A 20,109-nucleotide genomic window follows, 5' to 3' on the forward strand; every position below is an offset into this window, starting at 1 on the left:
AAAATAATTATTTATTCATTTTTCGTTACACTTTATTTCAATAACCCTTTTTAGACATTCTACTAACTAAAAGTAACTTTGCAACTACATGTCAACTAACTCTCATTAGAGTATTAGTAGACTTGTTAGGTTAGAGTTATGGTTGGACACATTAACCTGTGTCTGAGACATGAGCAATTTTCCAGATCACTAGTAGTTCTTGAATATTGTTTTTTTTTTTTTTTTTACTCTGAATGTGGTCATAAAATGCATTGTCTGCATTATCTAGTCACTTATGGTCTAATGGACTAATGGTCTGAATCACTACTAGTTCTTGAAGAGTGACTACAATAGGTAACACTTGAGTAATGGACTACTTGCACAACTACTTCCGCGTTCTACTTATTACGGCTCGAGCATTTCCGGTCAGCGTTCAGCGCACTTATATACAGAGAGCTTCTCGTGAAAACGCAGATTATTACTGCGTTTTAGGGCTGCCAAATGTTTTTTAAACAATTAATCATATTCTCTGCATTAACATTAATTATCTTCAACCTGCTGAAATGTTTATTAATATATTTCGCTTCCAAGTGTGCATTCTGAATAATAAATAAATTTCCCCACTAACCTGCCACCGTCAAGTGCTCGTCTTCTCATTAGCAGTGTTTTCCTCTTAGTCATCATATTTCATACCTTTTAAATTTACATTTAAATGAATTTGACTGATTAACACCCTTAAGAAAGTGCATGGTTTTACTATGGTAAGTGTAGTAAGTAACTATGGGTGACAACACATTATCACGAAGGCTAGACTATTTTTCCTTACAGTTACATTTGCACTGCAAACAAAAACAAGTTAAAACTGTCAAGCATCGCTGATTCCCTCTGACAATCTGTTAACAGAATGACAATCACTGTGAGTCCGCTAGCGCCATTAGCATCGCGCGCTAGCTGCTTTCCGACTGTAAACGAGCAGAACAGCATACAATGCATGCAAAAAACAAACCAAGCTGACGATTAAACAGCAGTATAACTTACCTTTCATATAATAGTTATAATTAATCAAATACTTATGAAAGCGAACCATGGTTTTACTATTGTAAGAGTGTAGTAACTATGGTTAATTTTCGTACGAGCAGTAGGCTATTGCTTGCGTTGGTGCGCTTTTATTCCAGTGTTTAAAATAGTTGAATGAATGTGATAACTGCCTTAACAATGTTAAATATTTAATTAATCTTAAAGAATAACGCAATGACAGCGCAACAACTTTGAATATTAGGATTTTTGGCATAAATGTGTGAATTACATACAAATGACTGTCAGTGGAAAAAATGGCACATAATAGTGACTAAAATATTATGTTTATTCTGATCTTCTTCATCACATCTCACACTGCAGCGTCGCGATCACTAGTAGAGCGCTTATGTTGGATTAAAACTTAAAGTTCCGTTGTCTCTGAATATGTCTGGAATTTAAAATCATCCAGAGGACTCTCATTTTAAGAGGGGTTTAGTTAGCTATGTGATAACAGCGCATTGAAAATATATATAACCGGAAACAACTGAGCCGTAATATTTCAAACCGGATGTGCGTCACGAGGCTCAGTGCAAGTAGTCCATTAGAGATGCATTTTATGACCACGTTCAGAATAAAGGTCAGAAATTTTCATGTGTTTTTTTCGTATTCTTCATCCTAAAAATTCCTCACGCACAGAAACCTTGCACACTGAGTCCAATGCGTATTAATTAATCCGTTGCGAAAAAAAATAGCAAAACAATACAAAATGAAGTCTTTAAGCAGTGAGGATTTTGTTGTCCTCTCTCTTCTTAAAAAGAGAGAAAAAAAAGAGGAAATATTGGGTCCATCCTAGTCTCATCCTCAGATGTCTGATGCATATGGCACACTTAACTGGAAACACTCCAGGAGTTTTGAAGTTGTCATCTGGTTGATTGAATTCTACAGGATGTTTGGGAGACATGTGTGTTGTGTTCTTTAATGGTCCGCCTGGAAACAAATGCCGTGACACCAAACCCCCTCGTGGAAGAAGAACGCTTTACAACTGTGACAATGAGAGCTTACCAGGATCAGCTAAACGCTGAATTTTCAAAAGTATGTAAAGTTCGGTGCTCCATTGTTGCAGTAAACTTGCACAACGTTCTTGAATGAATAATTTTTTAGATGTGCGCCGGTCTGTTATTGTAGGAACATCAACTTTACATTTTCACACCCCTAAACATGACGCAGAACAAAACAAACTGTGATTGGTTGTGTTACATGTCAGTCAAACATCCTATTGGGTGGTCCTTGGCTAACGAAATCTGCGATAGAGTCCAGACCTTCTGCCGCCAGTCTGAAGGTTTGGCTACGCGAGACTAGGTCCATCTAATCCTGAGATTGCGTAGAGAGGAAGGAGAGTTCCACCTCCTCATCAAGGAGCTGTGGGATTATCCCAAGCGATTAAAAGTTTAATTCAGGATGTCAGTGGCTCAATTTAATGCTTTGCTAGCGATACTGGAGCCACATATTAAAAAGAAGACCACCAATATATATGTATTTCGCACTTTGTTTGTCATACAGTGCTTTGTGCTGCGAGACGAAGTGGATGAACTTGTCAGACGGCATTCTGAATTTTGGTGTCCGCTTGTACGGTGGCTCTGAATTGTCAAAACACCTCTCAAAATGCTTGATACGGATGTGAAAAACGCAGAAAATTGAACTAGATCTGAATTTTTTTATGACGGACGAAAGGCAGTGTGTTAGCGTGATTGACACAACGTGAGGTCTGTGCGAAAATTTCAGGCTCAGTGTGCAAAGACCTTAAAAAGACACAATTGCTCACGTTTCAGACACAGGTTAATGTTGTGATTAGTAATTAATTAGTAATTCTTTATAATTTGTCATAGTTAGTTATAAGTTCTTAATGAGACCAATATCATTATTGATTTCCTAATATGGGACTATCTTCATCCTAAATTTGCTGTTACTTACTGATTAGTTCATCTTGTTTCTATATTAATTAACACTATAGCTGACGTGTTAATGTAGTACTACTCATTTGTCCTGCCACAAATAGTTTTGTTTTCTGTGCCAAATAAAACTATTTTATCCAGAATATTCCTCACAGGCAACACATATTCATTGAGACAGTACATGGCAGACAGTGGTGCAGCACCCAGCTGTCTGATTCATGTGCTGTAATTTTAATCAGCCCCTGTACTAAAGAGCTGCCTGTAGACCTTGAATTATTCGCAGTCTCGCCTGGGGCGTTTCTCATTTCCAGAAAAGAGCAGATTGAGGAAAGTAATGGCGCGCGTGCTCTTAAACCGAACAGGAATCTCTTAATCCACACAAGCCAATAGAGGCTATAGCAGCAGCCCATTGCTCAGGTGTCAAGCACTGCATGGAGGTCTATTTCTCTCACTTCTCTGTTTCCCTTTGTGCTTTCTATTTTTTTTCCTCCATTTAGCAGTCCTCCACAGCAGACCTGATGATCAGAAGCATCCTCCTGAAGCATGCTGGGAAATATGGCTGCCGTGCTCAGACGAGTGCGGACAGTGTACTTGCAGAAGCTGAGCTGCTAGTAAGAGGTGAGTACACTAGTGAAGAAAAAAACGTGACTTTTATAAATTGCAGTTCATTATGAAAATTGATTACAGTATTTTTACAAACAACATGAAATCAAATTGACCCTGTTGACTTTCTGAATAAATTTTCCCTGTTTTTATTATGCATGATTCATGATTTATCGCTCTGCATTTTTCAAAAGAAACAGGTGTTTGTTTGCAGAGTATTTTATACTCCAATTCTAAAATAACCAAGGATGTGTAAATATTGCACAGAACTTTTTATATACATAAACTATTAAACAGTTCAATCAAATCATTATGGATAAAAGATCCACCCTTCAGTATTTCCTATGAATGAATTAGCTAGCATATATGTCAAAAAATATGTTAAGGACAAATGACAAAGTGGCATTAAGGGAAACTGTTATTGATAAATGAAATGAAGAACTAAATTTTATTAGATAAACTACATTTGTTTTCATATTTTTTTATATAAAATGTAACAATTTTCTCCACCTTTATTATAATGTTTTAAAAATCAAGATTACATGGTTGGGAAAAAATAATATACACTCACCAGCCACTTTATTAGATACACCTTGCTAGAATCATGTTGGACCCCCTTTTGCCTTCAGAACTGCCTTAATTCTTCATGGTATAGATTCAACAAGGTGCTGGAAACACTCCTCAGAGATTTTGATTCATACTGACATGAAAGCATCACGCAGTTGCTGCAGATTTGTCTGCTGCACATCCATGATGCGAATCTCCCGTTGCACCACATCCCAAAGGTGCTCTATTGGATTGAGATCCGGTGACTGTGGAGGCCATTTGAGTATAGTGAACTCATTGTCATGTTCAGGAAACCAGTTTGAGGTGATTTGAGCTTTATGACATGGTGCGTTATCCTGCTGGAAGTATGCCATTAGAAGATGGGTAGACTGTGGTCAGAAAGGGATAGATACGGTCAGCAACAATACTGAGGTAGGCTGTGGCATTAATACGATGATTAATTGGTACTAAGGAGCCTAAAGTGTGGCAAGAAATTTTTCCCCACACCATTACATCACCACCATCCTGAACCATTCATTCAATGCAGGATGGATCCATGCTTTTATGTTGTTTACGCCAAATTCTGACTCTACCATCTGAATGTCGCAACAGAAATCGAGACTCGACACACCAGGCAACGTTTTTCCAATCTTCTATTGGGCTAGTTTTGTGAGCCCGTGCAAATTGTAGCCTCGGGTTTCTGTTCCCAGCTGACAGGAGTGGCACCCGGTGTGGTCTTCTGCTGCTGTAGTCCATCTGCTTCAAGGTTTGACTTCAAGGTGCTTTCAGAGATGTTCTTCTGAAGACCTTGTTTAGTTATTTGACTTACTGTTGCCTTTCTATCAGCTCGAACCAGTCAGGCCATTCTCCTCTGACCTCTGGCATTAACAAGGCATCTTTACCCACAGAACTGCTGCTCACTGAATATTTTCTCTTTTTCGGGATCATTCTCTGTAAACCCTAGACATTATTGTGTGTGAAAATCCCAGTAGATCAGCAGTTTCTAAAATACTCATATCAGGAAGTCTACCACCAACAACCATGCCACGTTTAAAGTCACTTAAATCACCTTTCTTCCCCATTCAGCAGATCATTTTGACCATGTCTACATATCTAAATGCACTGAGTTGCTGCCATGTGATTGGCTGATTAGATATTTGCGTTAACAAGCAGTTGAACAGGTGTACCTAATATAGTGGCCAGTGAGTGTATATAAAAAATAATATTGCTCCATACTTTTCTCTATCCAGTCAAATCCAGATGGTAACACTTTATTTTAGGGTCTTTTAACTAGTTGCTTATTAGCATGCATATTACTAGAATATTGGCTATTTATTAGTACTTATTAAGCACATATTAATGCCTTATTCTGCATGACCTTATTCTACATCCTTACTAACTATTAATAAGCAGTAAATTAGGAGTTTATTGAGGAAAAAGTCGTAGTTAATAGTTTATATGTGTTCCCTATACTAAAGTGTTACCAAGCTTTCATGGTCTTTCAGTGAAAATGTAATCATTTTCTGTGACTCTAAAACTGGTTTTTAACCAGAGGGCCTCAGCAAACTTTCAAGGGGGCCACAGGATGACTTGATTATTTAATTAACATCTTACAAGAACATACAGCTTCTTATTTAATTAACAGCTTGGTAATTAACAATGATCTCAGCAATGACTACTAGATGCTATTCCTGCGCAAAATCTCACTTCATTCTCTCCCCACAGCTATTTGATGTGTACAATTCCTTTCGTAAACAAACAGTCTTTAGCCTATCTTTGTTTTAGACATTGTTGGCCTAAAATAAACGTGTTGTCTGCCCGACCGGACCTTCAGCCACATGTGTTCATGATGCTAGCCGCTTCGCTTCCACATGTGCACTGCTTCCTCTCAGACAAGAAAACCCTTTTGTGGTCTGCATCCAGACGTAAAACAGAAACCCGTAATGCTGCTGCCATGGTGTCGTGCCATGCATATTAATATCCTCGAATGCAAAGGCACCATTCAGTCTAACCTTTTAACACATCTCCTTTCAAACCGCACAGAACATTGACTTTCATTGGCCGAAGCAGCTGTCAGCCTCTCTGTTACAACTCTTTCCTCTTGAGCCAGTTGCTGTTTCTGCTCACACAGATTACATTTACTGAGGAGGCTGAGGAGCATGTATAAAAACAGTTTGAGAAATAAAAACGTTTCACCATTCAACCATGCCTAAGAGGACTGACGCACTACCCATAATAGACACAAAGAGGAAAGAGAGCAGGTTCTTTAATCAGTGTGAAATCCTTGCCGAGAGATATGTGTCATCCAAAATCCTTCCATGGACTTTGCATGTTCACTTGTTTGTTGGATTAGAAATTGAGTGGGGTTTGAACTCCACATGTATACACATGTATAGTGTTTCTCGTAATTTGTGTGTGTTAATTACACCAAGACTAACATGTTTACATTTAGGCACTTGGCAGGTTTGGTTTGATTAAAACAAACTCTGGATGCTCTGTTCATTTGAATAAATTGAATGCTGCCATCCAAACCTTGGCGTCTCGGTCTGCTTCCAAACGAACTTTGATGTGGTTTGACTAAAATATGAATGCAACAAGGACCATAGACATCTAAACGAACAGGGTGTGATGTTCAGACATGCACAAAAGGACAGAAAAAGGACAAAATGGTCAAGCATACCATAGACATCTAAACGAACAGGGTGTGATATTTAGACATTCACAAAAGGACAGAAAAAGGATAAGCATACCTGTTTTTTATACAGCTACAGTATGTTGCCCATTACAGTTCCATATGGTAGGGCTTTAATTTGTGCCGGATCCTGCCAGAACAGAATCCGTGACCTCTCGGTTTGTGTTCCGGTACCTGTTTGTGCGGATCCAATATCTCTTGTCAGAAGAGGTGTTATGTACATGGCATTCTTTTAATCACTTGTTCTGTGCGCATTCTGGGAACTGCGGCTGCTATGCCCTTTGTGTTCTGGCACCTTCCAATTTATAAATTTAGCACTGGGTACAGGCGTCAGAAATTCTGTCGCCTTGCAGCAGATCTTCACTTGTATGTGTGACAGAGGAATTCCTGCTGCTGTTTTGACTCCTTTATACAATTGATAAGCTTTTTGTGAGTTCTCAGCTGGTAATAATACCATCATATGTACGCACATACAATTAGCGCATTTAGCCCAGTGCCTAGCTTTGTTTTGGATGTTCGGTAAGTTTTGTTGTAAAATATACGTCATAATAGCGGATTAAAGCAGGACTAAATGTATACTTTTCTTTTTTGGTCTGGACCAAAAGAGCCAAGACAACCGAACTACAAGTGTGAACACACCGTAATTGACACACCTTAGGCTATTGTAACAAAGTTTAAAGTCTCAGCGAAGAAGGAGATGGAACCAGCAAACTTTCAACAAACTTTAATCATGAATAAACAAATAAGACAAAAAAGAAGTAAAGCGGCAGCCCCTCATGGACGACTGCCGCATAAAAACAAAACAACAACATAAAGTTCCGATCTGGTCCTCTCTCGTCCTTCACTGTCGTCGCTCCTCCTTTTATCCTCCTGGAGCTCCTCCGTGAGAAACTCAAGGCTGGTGTGGCGCACAGGTGATGCTCATCAGCACTCGCATCAGTTCTGTTCCCATGGCTCTTGACCCCGCCCTGCTTACCACATACCCCCATCGCCTCTCGCAGGCCAGGGGGTACCCTCTAGACTGCACTCTACAAACCCAAGTCACAGCAGCAGCAGCACCTGGGGGTAAGGACAAATGAGGCAAGAGAAAAGAGACAGAAGAATGAAGAGAGACAGAGACGAAAGAGGGGAAAGAGGAAAATGAAAAAAAAAAAATCCTGGGCACACTGCCACTCGGTCCTCAACCAGCCAGGAGGCCTTCACTCGTGATGCCATGCAATGTTACTGGACACTCCCCGGTGGACGGCTTAATACTTCGATGCCTCCTGGCGGACGGCATGGCTCCTCTGGTTTCAGACAGCCAGCAGTGAGTCCCCTGTTCCCTGCTCCTCCCCCATCATGGTGGATGGCAGCAGGCTCCGGCCACAGCAAACGGCAGCGACTCCTCTGCTACCTCTCGGATCGCAGCTACCCCTCCTCAATCCAGGAGTACGGCAGAGAGCTCTCCATCCCACCTGTTGCTCAATCGCTCCAGCACCACCGGCTTGGACAGCCACTGGCGGTCTCCACTACTTCATGCTGCCCGACCTCCTCAGCACCACGATCCCCCCTCAGCAGCGAGGGCTCTCCGACAGCATGTCCCTCCTTCTTCCGGGGTTTCAGCACCAATGTAACGAGGTTTAAAGTCTCAGGGAAGGAGGAGGTGGGAACCAGCGAACGTTTAACAAACTTTAATAATAAATAAACAAACAACCAAAACAAAAGTAAACCGGCAGCCCTTCACAAAACACAAAACAACAACAAAGTCCAGGCCTGGTCCTCTCTCGTCCTTCACTGTCGTCGCTCCTCCTTTTATCCTCCCGAAGCTCCTCTGTGAGAAACTCAAGGCCGTTAGCACTTGCGTCACCGGCTTTGCTCCGTTCCCATGGCTCTCGGCCCCGCCCTGCTTGCCAACCTTTACATTAATCCGGATATATTTGAAAATGGCAATTTCATTTCAAAACGCTCTCCGTCCACACAAACGATTCTCGTCCACACATAAACATCAGAAAATGCTTAAATCATCTTACTGTGTATACGTAAAACATAATAAAATCTCACTGAGATGATACAGACACCAGACATAAGAAAGTTTTCACATTATTCTACTGGCACGATCATTTAATTAGCCAAATATCTCAGCACTTACTGGTATTTCCAGGTTGCACTCAGTTGCCATTTCATGTATAGTCTAAAACACAATTTCCCTCATGTTTTGCTGAAGGACAGCAATTGCAAGTAAATTTTCAGCTTTGCAGAAATGTATTATGAAGAGTATACAAAATAAAACATTTATATTTAGCAACACTATTAACCATAGATATCTATAGGTACAATATGTCACATGACCAAACATAAGTCATCAGTTTCGAATACCTCATTTTCACAGTCCACAGAGCAATGCAAAAATGGTGTTTTAAATTGATCCATGTTGGATCTATCATCTACAGAAAGCTCTTAGGACAAAAACGCTGTCTCAATGTGGACGGAAGGCCAAAACATAGAGAAAAAGATGTGTTTTTAAAATCATGCGGATTGAGACATAGCATGGTAATAGGAGGTAAATGCCTTTTAAGTGTTCAGAATCATGGTCCAAACAATCAATGGATAATCAAGAGGAAGAAGGCTAGATAATATTGTTAAACACTAGAAGACTTAATCAAAAGGGAAAAATGTGGGAAAGTCTCTTAAACGTATCTTTTATTTTAGTGTGACTGACTCAGTGGTGGCATTTTTTTCTAGGCCCTCCTGGACCTCCTGGAGTGGTGATTGTAGAGGAGATCACGGATACCACGGCGACGTTGTCATGGAGTCACGGCGTTGACAACCACAGTCCAATCACCACCTACAATGTACAGGCACGTAGCCCTGTCTCTCTGGGCTGGCAAACAGTGAAAACCGGTAATCATTTCCATACATGTTAATGTCAAAGTGTATGTTGTGTGTGTTTGAGTGATGCAAATAACCCGAGCAATTCAAATCACAATCAAATGCTATTGGAATATGGATTAAGATTGATCTATCTCATTAGGTTGCATATAAAAGTTTGCGTTTTAATGGTCAATGACTCTTCAAATACTCAAGTACTTCTACATTTCTTATTATATAAGATCTCACTCAAAATATTTGGTTTTCAGCATATGACTGCTAACAGTGTCTCTGAATGCAGACTCAAGCTCTGGGAGTTGACTTTTCCTCCCATCTGTTTGCAAGGATATGTGGAAAGAGCCCAGTGGGCCTCTATTAAATGTCTGTTGTGCTTTTTTAAATGTCACTGGCTGAAATCTAATGGCACATTAATTTGAAGGTCAGTAGTAGGTTACCTTTCGGAAACACCTTATAAGTATACAGTAATAAAGTACTTACAAATCATTTATAAACTATTAGTTATAGTCTATCTAAATTGTATTCTCTATATTGTTAATACATTATGTACAAATATTGAGTTCAGTAACGCTTTATTTTAAGGGTCCATAATCATGTGGTAGTTAAGCAATACCACACCAGTAGTTAATGATTAACTGAAAATATAGTAAAGGAATATTAGGCATTATTTATGCGGTAGTTAAGCATGAACACACCAGAAATTGTCTTTAGTAGTACTGTATTACTTAGCCATAATTACTGGCTTATTCTAGTGAATAAACTTGAACATCACTTAATGAGTGCCATACAAATCAATAATTATACTTTTCACTTTAGATATATACTTCAAAATCATTTAATGCAGAGCTAGCCATGAATTATCCTTACATATTATTTTAATTGCAGAGATAATGAACGAAGAACTCGTCTATTAATGTATTAACAATGAAGAGACTACTGTTTATGAATTATGAATTAACTATAAATTAATAGTTATAAAGTGTTACCTAACTTTCCCATTAGTGGGAATTGGTTCATATTTCATCCCAAAATCAAAAGAAAAACAATTACAAAATGAACATGAATAACACAACATCTTTCTACAAAATGTTTTATAAAATCTAGAGATAGTCGTGACATGCTTTTTAAGTTCACCCAATTATACAGCTCTTTTTTAGTAATTTGTTACATAAATAAGACCCTCACTATATTTTTCCATCACTATCAGGAGTTAAATGGCTTTATTTTGGGTACCGTGACTGTAATACTGCTTGTAATTATCTGCTATTATCCAAAGACAACAGCTTTTTATGTCATCTGTTCAAACATTAGCAGTCCAATTTTGGATAATAGCAAAGTTTTATGCACTTTTGTTGTCTTGATATGGATGAATTGTTCTTTTCAGAATAAACATTCCACACGGATGAAAGTAAGAGAGATAAGGCACAATTAGTGTGCACACAATGCTTTATGTGCTGAACCTATTCAGATTAGAACAAGGAGGTAGAGATGAAAATGTTTACTTTGGAGTGTTTAAACACTGTTAGCACTTCATGTTCTTTACTGTGCCTTCCTCTAGAAATAGAGTAGGCTTAAAGGAGCGTTCATGCTGACAAAGTATCCAGAAGTCATTCATTTCCAATAAGTGATTTGAGGCGATAGGAGCAACAAAGGCCCTTGGGGATGAAACAAACTAGCAGAGTTTGACTTTTGCAACTGCAAGGATGTGGTGTAGAGTTTAGACAGCCTGTCCAGACTTGCATACTACTTTACATTCACTCAATTCACATTTAAGTATATTCTTTTAATGTTTTTCGGACACTTGATTGCATGTTAACTGCAATTAAATTAAAATATATGAAGTTTACAGTTATATTAAATCCAATAAGATGAACTTTAAAGTGCATTTTTGACCCACTTAAATAAGACTTAAGTACATCTTTGTATGTAATTTCATAATTACTTGTACAGTCTTTGGTTAAAGCGTACTTCCGAATTGTGGTAAATTGCATGTTTTCACATGTTGTTAGCATGTTTTGATGGATGGATGGATGGATGGATGGAAGCTTAAATAGCAAAACAGTATGTAAATAATAGTATATAAAACAGAAAAGCAACCTTATGACAGTTTTTAAGCAGATTTCCTGTCATTGGTCAGACAAACATATAGACCCACCGCAAACTTACCTCATTGGTCGAGCCAATGTTGCTGTGTTCCACCTGTTGGGATTCTCATACACACAAAATTTTAAAAAGTGATCTTTTAAAAGCCCAAGAGCTAGTGGCAATACAAATGTAAACTCAGAGGAATTCAAAGGAAATTGAGGCATGTGTGGTCAAAGAGGGAGAGAAAAAAGAAAGAAAAAAAAACTGAAGGAAGAAAGTATAGAGAGGGTGAAGAAGAGAAACAGTGAGATAAGACAGGGTAAGCCGGAGGGGGGAAAGAGAGAAATTTTGTGGAGAGCATCTGGGAATTTATCATCTCGCTGTCTCACGCCTGGAGCGGGGCTCTGGTCCCACAGGTTATGTACAGCCGTTAACTGTAGACAGAAGTTAGCCCAGAGGTTTGGTCCTCAGCCAAGTGTGTGTCTGGACTGAAATGAGGTGTGTAGAATGAGGAGTGTCCTCAGGCGAACACAATCTTGTGTCTGGTGTCTCTTGCGTATTGACTTGAGCAAACCATGAGTGAAATCAACATTACAATTTCACTTTACTAGTAGCAATGGAAACATTTCTCAATCTCTTATTCAAAGCTCAATTCCTCAGAGAAACAGAAGCTGAGAAGCACTGGGTACACCCTTGTGAAAAAGAAGTACGCTTTATTATACTTTTAAAAAGATTATGTAAAAAAAAAAAAAAAAAAAAAAATGCTTTAAAAGAAAATACTGAATAAAATGTTTACAGACACATAGTTGCATGTTAATTGCAATTAAATTTATACTAAATACACTTTTATTGATCCATATCTTTATATATGATTTCATAATTCTGTTGAAATATCTTTTAAATATGGTTAAAGTGTACTGCCAAAAGTACTGACAATCATTAGGGGCTTTCGCACCGGAGGAACCTTTTCATAGTTCCTAGAACTATTGGCTAAAGTATCCTGATTTTGTCGTGTTCGCACTGCAGGAACTAGGAATGATTTTAGTTCTAGGAACTCCTTTTGGGGGAACTAAATTAGCTCCTACTTCAGAGTAGGGTCTAAACCAGCTCTATAGGAATTATCAGTGATGTAAGTGTAAGCTGATTGGTCAATCGCATGTCAAACACTTTTTAAAAAAAAAAAAAAAAGCTGTGTAAACATTTACTTCACAAACATGGATAACAGCGAAACGGCATTTACCTGCTGTCTGCGAGGTTGTGTTCTTTTCTCCGCCTCGATACTAAAAGTTGTCATAGGAGATTTCGTCTCTTAGCCCACTTTTTGCTCTTTCAGTCGCGTAAACACATAATCTACATTCCATTCTCCGTTATCACGAAACCCACGACACACAACAAACACAGCTCCGATCACGGCATCCTCCATTCACCAGTTTTTAGCTTTTGTAAATGCTGCACTTAAAGACGCCGCTGTCGGCCGCTTCGCAATTCCTATTTCCAGTGCAAATGTAACCAGGGACATGGCCCGGGGCAGAAATTAGTTCTCGGGGAACTATTCTAGTGGCTAGTTCCTAGAACTAAGTTCCTAGAACTATTCGGTGCAAAAGCCCCTATTTACATTAAACTAATACTGTAATTTATTCTGAAACTTGTCATGTATTTAAATATATCTATAATTACAAAAGTTGCAATTTAAAAAAATATATTAACTTTAAATGTAATCCGATAATACACTTGTTAGTCAACACATCAAAGTATAATTCTTTTAAGCATGACAAGATAATTAACATGATTTATCAACCCGATCTCATGGCAATTCATACGTATTTTACGAGGTGGCTAATTCGTACGAATTCGTACGACCTCACTTGTACGTATTTGTATGTTTTTTGCTAAATCATACGTATTTTATGAGTTGCCAAATTCGTATGAATTCATACGAATGACCTACCCCTAACCCCGCCCCTAAACCTACCCGTCACTGGGGTTTAGACAAACCGTATGAATTAGTACAAATGAGGTCGTACAACTTCGTACAAATTAGCCACCTGTGTACGATTTGGTTGTGAGATAGCGTTGGATTTATACATTGAAGTATACTCAAAAGATGATACGTTGAAAAGATGATACGTTGAACTTTTTTATGTCAGCAGGTTCCACATGACTGGGTTTAGTTGCATTTAATTAACATTATTTATTTCAGTAAATTTAAGTTTATTACATAAGGTTATGGATTAAGTGGATTAAGTAAAGTGGATGAAAAGAATTGTTGGAATAACTTCATTTACTTAAGTACATCTAAATTGAACAAGCATCAAATGTTATTTTTGGCCTAATTCATTGAAACATGTTCGTTCAAAATGAAAATATTGAGTTGATGCCAAAACGCAACTGTTTCAAGTCAGTTTAACACAATGCAATTGTTTGAATGATGAACCTACAGTACAATGGTGTTAAATGAAAATGAACAGTATCATAAAATCATTTTTTATTTTAGTGTAAAACGTTTAATTTGACATTAGTACAAAGTGCACTTTTTAAAAGTGTATAATATATTATCTGCACATATTTTTCGAAGTACACTACAAGTGTACAGTCAATATAACCAAGCTTCTTTTTTTACAAGGGCATGACCATCAATCTTAAATTTGAGTTTTTAGAGAGACAGTTTATGCAACTGTGACAGGTACTGCTGTTGAAATTGTTCTTTTGTATTAGAAGTGTTCCTTGTTATTGTAGAAGTGTAAAGCTTTATGCTTCGGTGGTCTTTAAAAAAATCCAGTATTGATTTTTTAGGTTGTTCAAAAATCAATCAATGATGTTACAAAACTAGATGTTGGCTCCATTCCACAGCTTAGTGAGCTGCCTACATAAGCAGCATTTAAAGCATCATAGACGCGCTCCCGTTGCAAAGGCTGTTTCAAAACACGGGCAGCATAATTGTTTATTCTGTCTAAATAATGAGCATGGCACGTGTTCTTGGAGGAGAAGGCAGTCCCATTCTGCATTGTGACAGAAACAGAGAAGACAGATGGATAGAATGTTCCAAAAGCAGGTTAAATGTTCATTGTAAATGTACTTTAAATTCTTTACATTAATTAAAATTCCAGTACTTAAAAAAATTGATTATTTTAGTCAATATTTGTCAATGTTATATATCACAGGCAAATATTGACTAAAATAATTTCGTAAGTATTGGAATACTTAAAGGATTAGTTCACTTCAGAATTAAAATTTCCTGATAATTTACTCACCACCATGTTATCCAAGATGTTTATGTCTTAATTTCTTTTCGACTGAAGAAATAATGGTTTTTGAGGAAAACATTCCAGGATTTTTCTCCATATAATGGACTTCAACGGCTACCAACGGGTTGAATGTCCAAATTCCAGTTTCATTGCAGCTTCAAAGTGCTCTACACAATCCCAGATGAGGAATAAGGGTCTTATCTAGCGAAACGTTTGCCCATTTTCTAAAAAAAATAAAAATGTATATACTTTTTAACCACAAATGCTCATCTCGCACTAGCTCTGTGATGCATTACGTAATCACATTGGAAAGGTCACACGTGACATGCAGAAGTACCGAGCAAATGTTTACTTAAGATGTTGGATGATTTTGAAGTTGGAGGAGAAAATGGGATAGAGTTTTTCGCACCACCGCGGTACTTCCGCATACATCACACGTGACCTTTCCAACGTGATTACATAATGCGTGGCGCATCGCAGAGCTAGCACAAGACGAGCATTTGTGGTTAAAAAGTATATACATTTTTTTTTTTTAGAAAATGACATTGTTTCAATAGATAAGACCCTTATTCTTCGACTGGGATTGAGTAGAGCCCTTTGAAGCTGCATTTAAACTGCAATTTGAACCTTCAACCTGTTGGTAGCCGTTGAAGTATGAAGAAAAATCCCAGAAGGTTTTCCTCAAAAACCATAATTTCTTTTCAACTGAAAAAAGAAAGACATAAACATCTTGGATGACATGGGGCTGAGTAAATTATCAGGAAATTTCAATTCTGAAGTGAACTAATCCTTTAAAAATCAGCTGTCTATGTAGAAAGTAGAAAACAAAGCAGTTTACTAAGTTTTGGAAAAGAGTTGTTGCCCTGCATGATTAACATTGCACATTTCCAAAAAAAATGAAATGAAATCAATCAATCAATCAATCAACATGGTAATTCCATTAGTATTTGAGTGAATCTAAACCTTGTGAGAAAAGTCCAGGTGTTTTTTCACCCCAAATTCACAAGACAAAATAAGAAATTAACAAAATGAAGCCTATATATACTGTATTTAGCATATTTTGCATTGTGACGTTTTTCAAGAATTAATGTTCTTAATTAAAATTAAAAACCCTTTCTCTTCAATTCTCATAGGCCAATACATAGGCCTATTGGCCGTATTTCTTGTAGCTGCATTTCTAAATTGTCATGAAATTGTTGCATTCTCACATGTTTTTCACAATTGTACTTGTGTGTCAATGTATGTAGCTCAAGCATACTGTATGTGTCAGTTCAAAAGCCTGCAGTCTGCAAGGATTTAGTCACAGTAGATGCTTGTGTTGGCTTGTGTTTTAAGCTGTATTGATTCCTCACGTGTTTTGGTACATCTCCGCTTTGCTTTACGTCCCCCTCAGATCCAGACCCAGTGACAGGAAGCATGGAGTCTGCCATGGCAGTGGAGCTCAACCCCTGGGTGGAGTACGAGTTTCGGGTGGTGGCCACGAACGGCATCGGCACAGGCGACCCGAGCACCCCCTCCAGAGCGGTCCGCACTAAGGAAGCAGGTATCTGTCATTGATTCACTCACCCGTGAATGTCACTGAGCTAAACGTCCTCCAACAGAACAGAAATCTAAATAAACAAACTGTTTTCTCTCAAGTCTCATTTATCCTCCACTCGAGGGATCGTGTAGCTGCATGTTGTGACACATTTTTACGACCGCCGTCACCCGCCTGAATATCCAGGGTGACCCTGGTTCTATTTTAATTGGAGGAGAAGTGGAAAATAAGCCGCTTACATGAATTTAAACAAGTTTTTGTGTTTGAGCTGAACCAGAAAGGCACTTGTGCCCTCAGGCAAAGAGGCTGCAGAATTCTCTATTTACTGAGAACAAAACCCTCGCTTCAACACGCTTTGCTTTAAAACATTCAGCAGGCCTGTTCGATTACGCAGCAACAAAATGTCCAAATATATGAATACGACGCTGTTCTTTTTGTTTAAAGCCAGTTGAATTATTGCAGTTCTCATCATATGCCACTGTTCATTTTTTTTTTTTGGGAGCCTAAAACAAGGATTTTTGAAGCACTTTTCCATACAATAAGAGTTCATAGTTGTTACAACCAGAGCCTAAAATGAACACTCGTCAAACGCCAAATGCGGGTAAAAATAGGTGTTGGCGAGTATATGAAACTGTGTCAGTCGCCATATGGCCGGTTATGAGAACATGAACATGAACAAACATTAACAACACTCTGTACAGTTGACGGGTCAGTGGTGCATCATCTCAAAAATGTAAGCCTTTCCAATGTAAATATTCAAGCGCTAGAACACGCGAAAGAGAACTCAACTTAGTATTTGTGCGCTGTCTGAGGGCGCGTGCTTCGGATGTTTTGATTGTTGAACCTCCTGAAACAGCGCACAAATACTAAGTTGAGTTCTCTTTTATGCCTTCCTGTGCTTGAACGGACAAATTCACATTATTACTTACTGTTTACTTGTCTTTAAAAATGTAGGCTATTAAAATTACATATTAGTTAGGCTAGTAGTTTTAGCTGTTGTATCAAAATTGGAATAGATTTTCACTAGTATCTAAAATATTGGTGTCATAACTGCCTGTTTTTATTTCTTGGCTGATAAAAAATAGTTTTGGCCGAAACATTTTTTTAAGTCACCAGCCATTTAGACCCTGGTTACAGCCATTGAGCTTCGAAAAAGACAAAACAACTCCAAAAAGCACTATAAAAAAAATCGTACAAGACTTTTTTATTATTATTATTACAACACAATTGTAAATAATTTAGGTTATTGTCTGATAATCATTTGTTTAGATTAAAAAAGACCAGGTTTGATGCCAAAACACCATTGGTTCTCGTGTGTGTCATTTGTAAACACGACACTTATTCAAATATACAGGATGAGTGAGATCTGAGAGCTACAGTAGAGGTCAAGATTTCCATGAACAGTGCCTTAAATTTGGTTGTGACCCAAACTTTGAACTGGTGTTGTTTGGAAAAAAGGGTCATGTAAAGATTATTCAAAATTATTCAAAATATCAATATTTCAACCCAGGCTCCAAAAAAAAAAAAGAAAAAAATGAAAAAAAAAAGTGCCTGTGGCAACATTCCTGCAAATTGATATTATGCTGCTTCTTGACACTTTCAAAGTGAAATGTCCAGTGAGCCTTGCTAAAAGCGTGTTTAGTTTTATCCAAAACCGATGAACATGAATCTGGCAATGTGTTATTACGCTGGTTGTTGTACGTATTGCGGCAGTTCAGAAATTAAATTATCGGATGAGTGGCGCTGAAAGGTTAATGCTCTGTCACGCTTGAAAACAACATACCACCTACACTAAACCCTACCCTGAACCTAAAAGATAGTGTTAACAAAAGCAAACGTGAAATAAAAATGCATTTGCTGAAGCAACCATGCGATTTTATCTTGCTTCTACAAGTTTTTGAGCTCTTGTATTCCAACTCACTTTTCACAGGACTGTGCTCCACATCGCACATTAATGCTGTACCAGGTGAACTACCACGCAAGTTTACTAAATCAGAACAGTAATATGGAGCTGGTTATGAGATGCAAAAATTTGTTAGTTTACAAATCATGCACTATGAAAAGTGATTTGAGGTCATAACATAATATTGTACAAGGAACCGTGTGAAACTAAGGGCCCCATTTTTAAACAATTTAAGTTTAAATTTGGTCTAAAGCGCATGGCGCAAGTGCGCTTAGGGCATTTCCAAATCCACTTTTGCTAGTTTAAGGACGGGAAAAATGGTCGGCGCGCCAGGTGCATGGTCTAAAAGGGTTGTCCCTATTCTCTTTAAATAAAAAAAACAAATATTGCGGCATTAACTTCAGAGCAGGTTTCAGTTGGTCAATGGCGCAGTCTATTTCAGTTGCCTCAAAATAGCAATGTGCCATCAATACGCCTGAACACACATCGTTTTCAGACCAGCATGCCCATGGGCGCACAAATGGGCACAAATGCATTTGCTATTTAAACAACGTGGTCGCTGGACGTGAAAATGATAACTGCGTCAGCCTGAAACTAGCAAAAAACACTTGCGTCACGCCTGGCTCCACATTGCGCCAGGTGTATAATAGGGCCTAAGTCTTTATTAATCCATAATCTGCCCCTGTAATCATAATTTGTGTGAAAAGAAATAAAAGTTGTTGGTGTTTTATTGCCACTAGTGTTCATTTCAGCTGGAAACTGCAGTGAATTATATGTATAGCCTAGGTATGTTTTTCCCGATGTGCTTTTAGAATTCGTATTTGTGAGTATAAATAAGTAATACATCATTCTAAAATAATTATAACTATTCCTGTGCAGTTTTTTCCCTCTTTATTTATCTTTTTGTTTGTTTGTGTGAATCAAGCTGTCAGATGTGTTTTGTGAGTTCTATACTGTTTTTAGACTTAGTGGTTGTGGTTTTGAGAGTTACACCTATAGAGTGAATCTTCTTCATGTGTCAAAACATCCAAGCATTAATTAATTATTAGTAGTCATTAAGAAGCAGTGATTCACTCACATTTTTACATACAGGTTTTAGCTAATAGAAAGTTTAAACTAGTAATATAATGCACTATTACATTGCAGTGTTTTTCTGTATCTGCAGTTCCGTCGGTAGCCCCTGCCAACGTGAGAGGTGGGAACGGCCGCAGGCATGAGCTGGTCATATCCTGGGAGGTAGGTTTGCACTCAGAATGCACAATGGACTCCCTACTGTGAACTCTTGCTATGCTAATGAATGTGACATAAAAGACTTGCAGTTCCTGGCCAAATAGATTCACGCAGCTAATTGACTTGAGCGTTCGTAATTATATCCGGCCATAATTGCCACCATTGCAATTTGCCTATTGAAGGATTGCTACACTTACAGTCCCCTATAAGAACAGATGAATAACTATATCCTAAATGAAATTGTGTGCTTTGTAGCAGTGCTGCTGGTCTGGAGGAAAAAAGGATTGAGAAGTGGTGCAGGTTTAGTCCAGATCTGCTAGATATTTTTAATACTTTACAAGTTTTATTTTACTTTTTTCAAATTATTAACATAGGAAAACTGAGTATTTGTAAATCCATATCCATTTATGCATATTTGTGTTGGTTTTAGATTGAGGGTATATCACATAGCCTGT

At 38.1% G+C, this 20,109-nt stretch overlaps 1 protein-coding gene across 4 annotated transcripts in view; it reads left to right on the forward strand.

Moving 5' to 3' along the window:
- Window positions 1-20,109, forward strand: part of cntn5 (contactin 5) — a 329,953-nt gene that overhangs the window by 283,091 nt on the left and 26,753 nt on the right. For 2 of the 4 annotated variants that reach the window (XM_051870641.1, XM_051870642.1), the window contains exons 15-18: window positions 3,449-3,566; window positions 9,511-9,669; window positions 16,378-16,527; window positions 19,590-19,660. In XM_051870641.1, coding sequence (XP_051726601.1) covers window positions 3,449-3,566; window positions 9,511-9,669; window positions 16,378-16,527; window positions 19,590-19,660 — 498 coding nt within the window. Of the gene's footprint in view, window positions 1-3,445; window positions 3,567-9,510; window positions 9,670-16,377; window positions 16,528-19,589; window positions 19,661-20,109 lie in introns of all 4 variants that reach the window. The other 2 variants (XM_051870638.1, XM_051870640.1) reach the window with 1 other exon arrangement.

The sequence above is a fragment of the Ctenopharyngodon idella genome, chromosome 18 (genome assembly GCF_019924925.1).
Source record: "Ctenopharyngodon idella isolate HZGC_01 chromosome 18, HZGC01, whole genome shotgun sequence".
NCBI classification, from domain to species: Eukaryota; Metazoa; Chordata; class Actinopteri; order Cypriniformes; family Xenocyprididae; genus Ctenopharyngodon; species Ctenopharyngodon idella.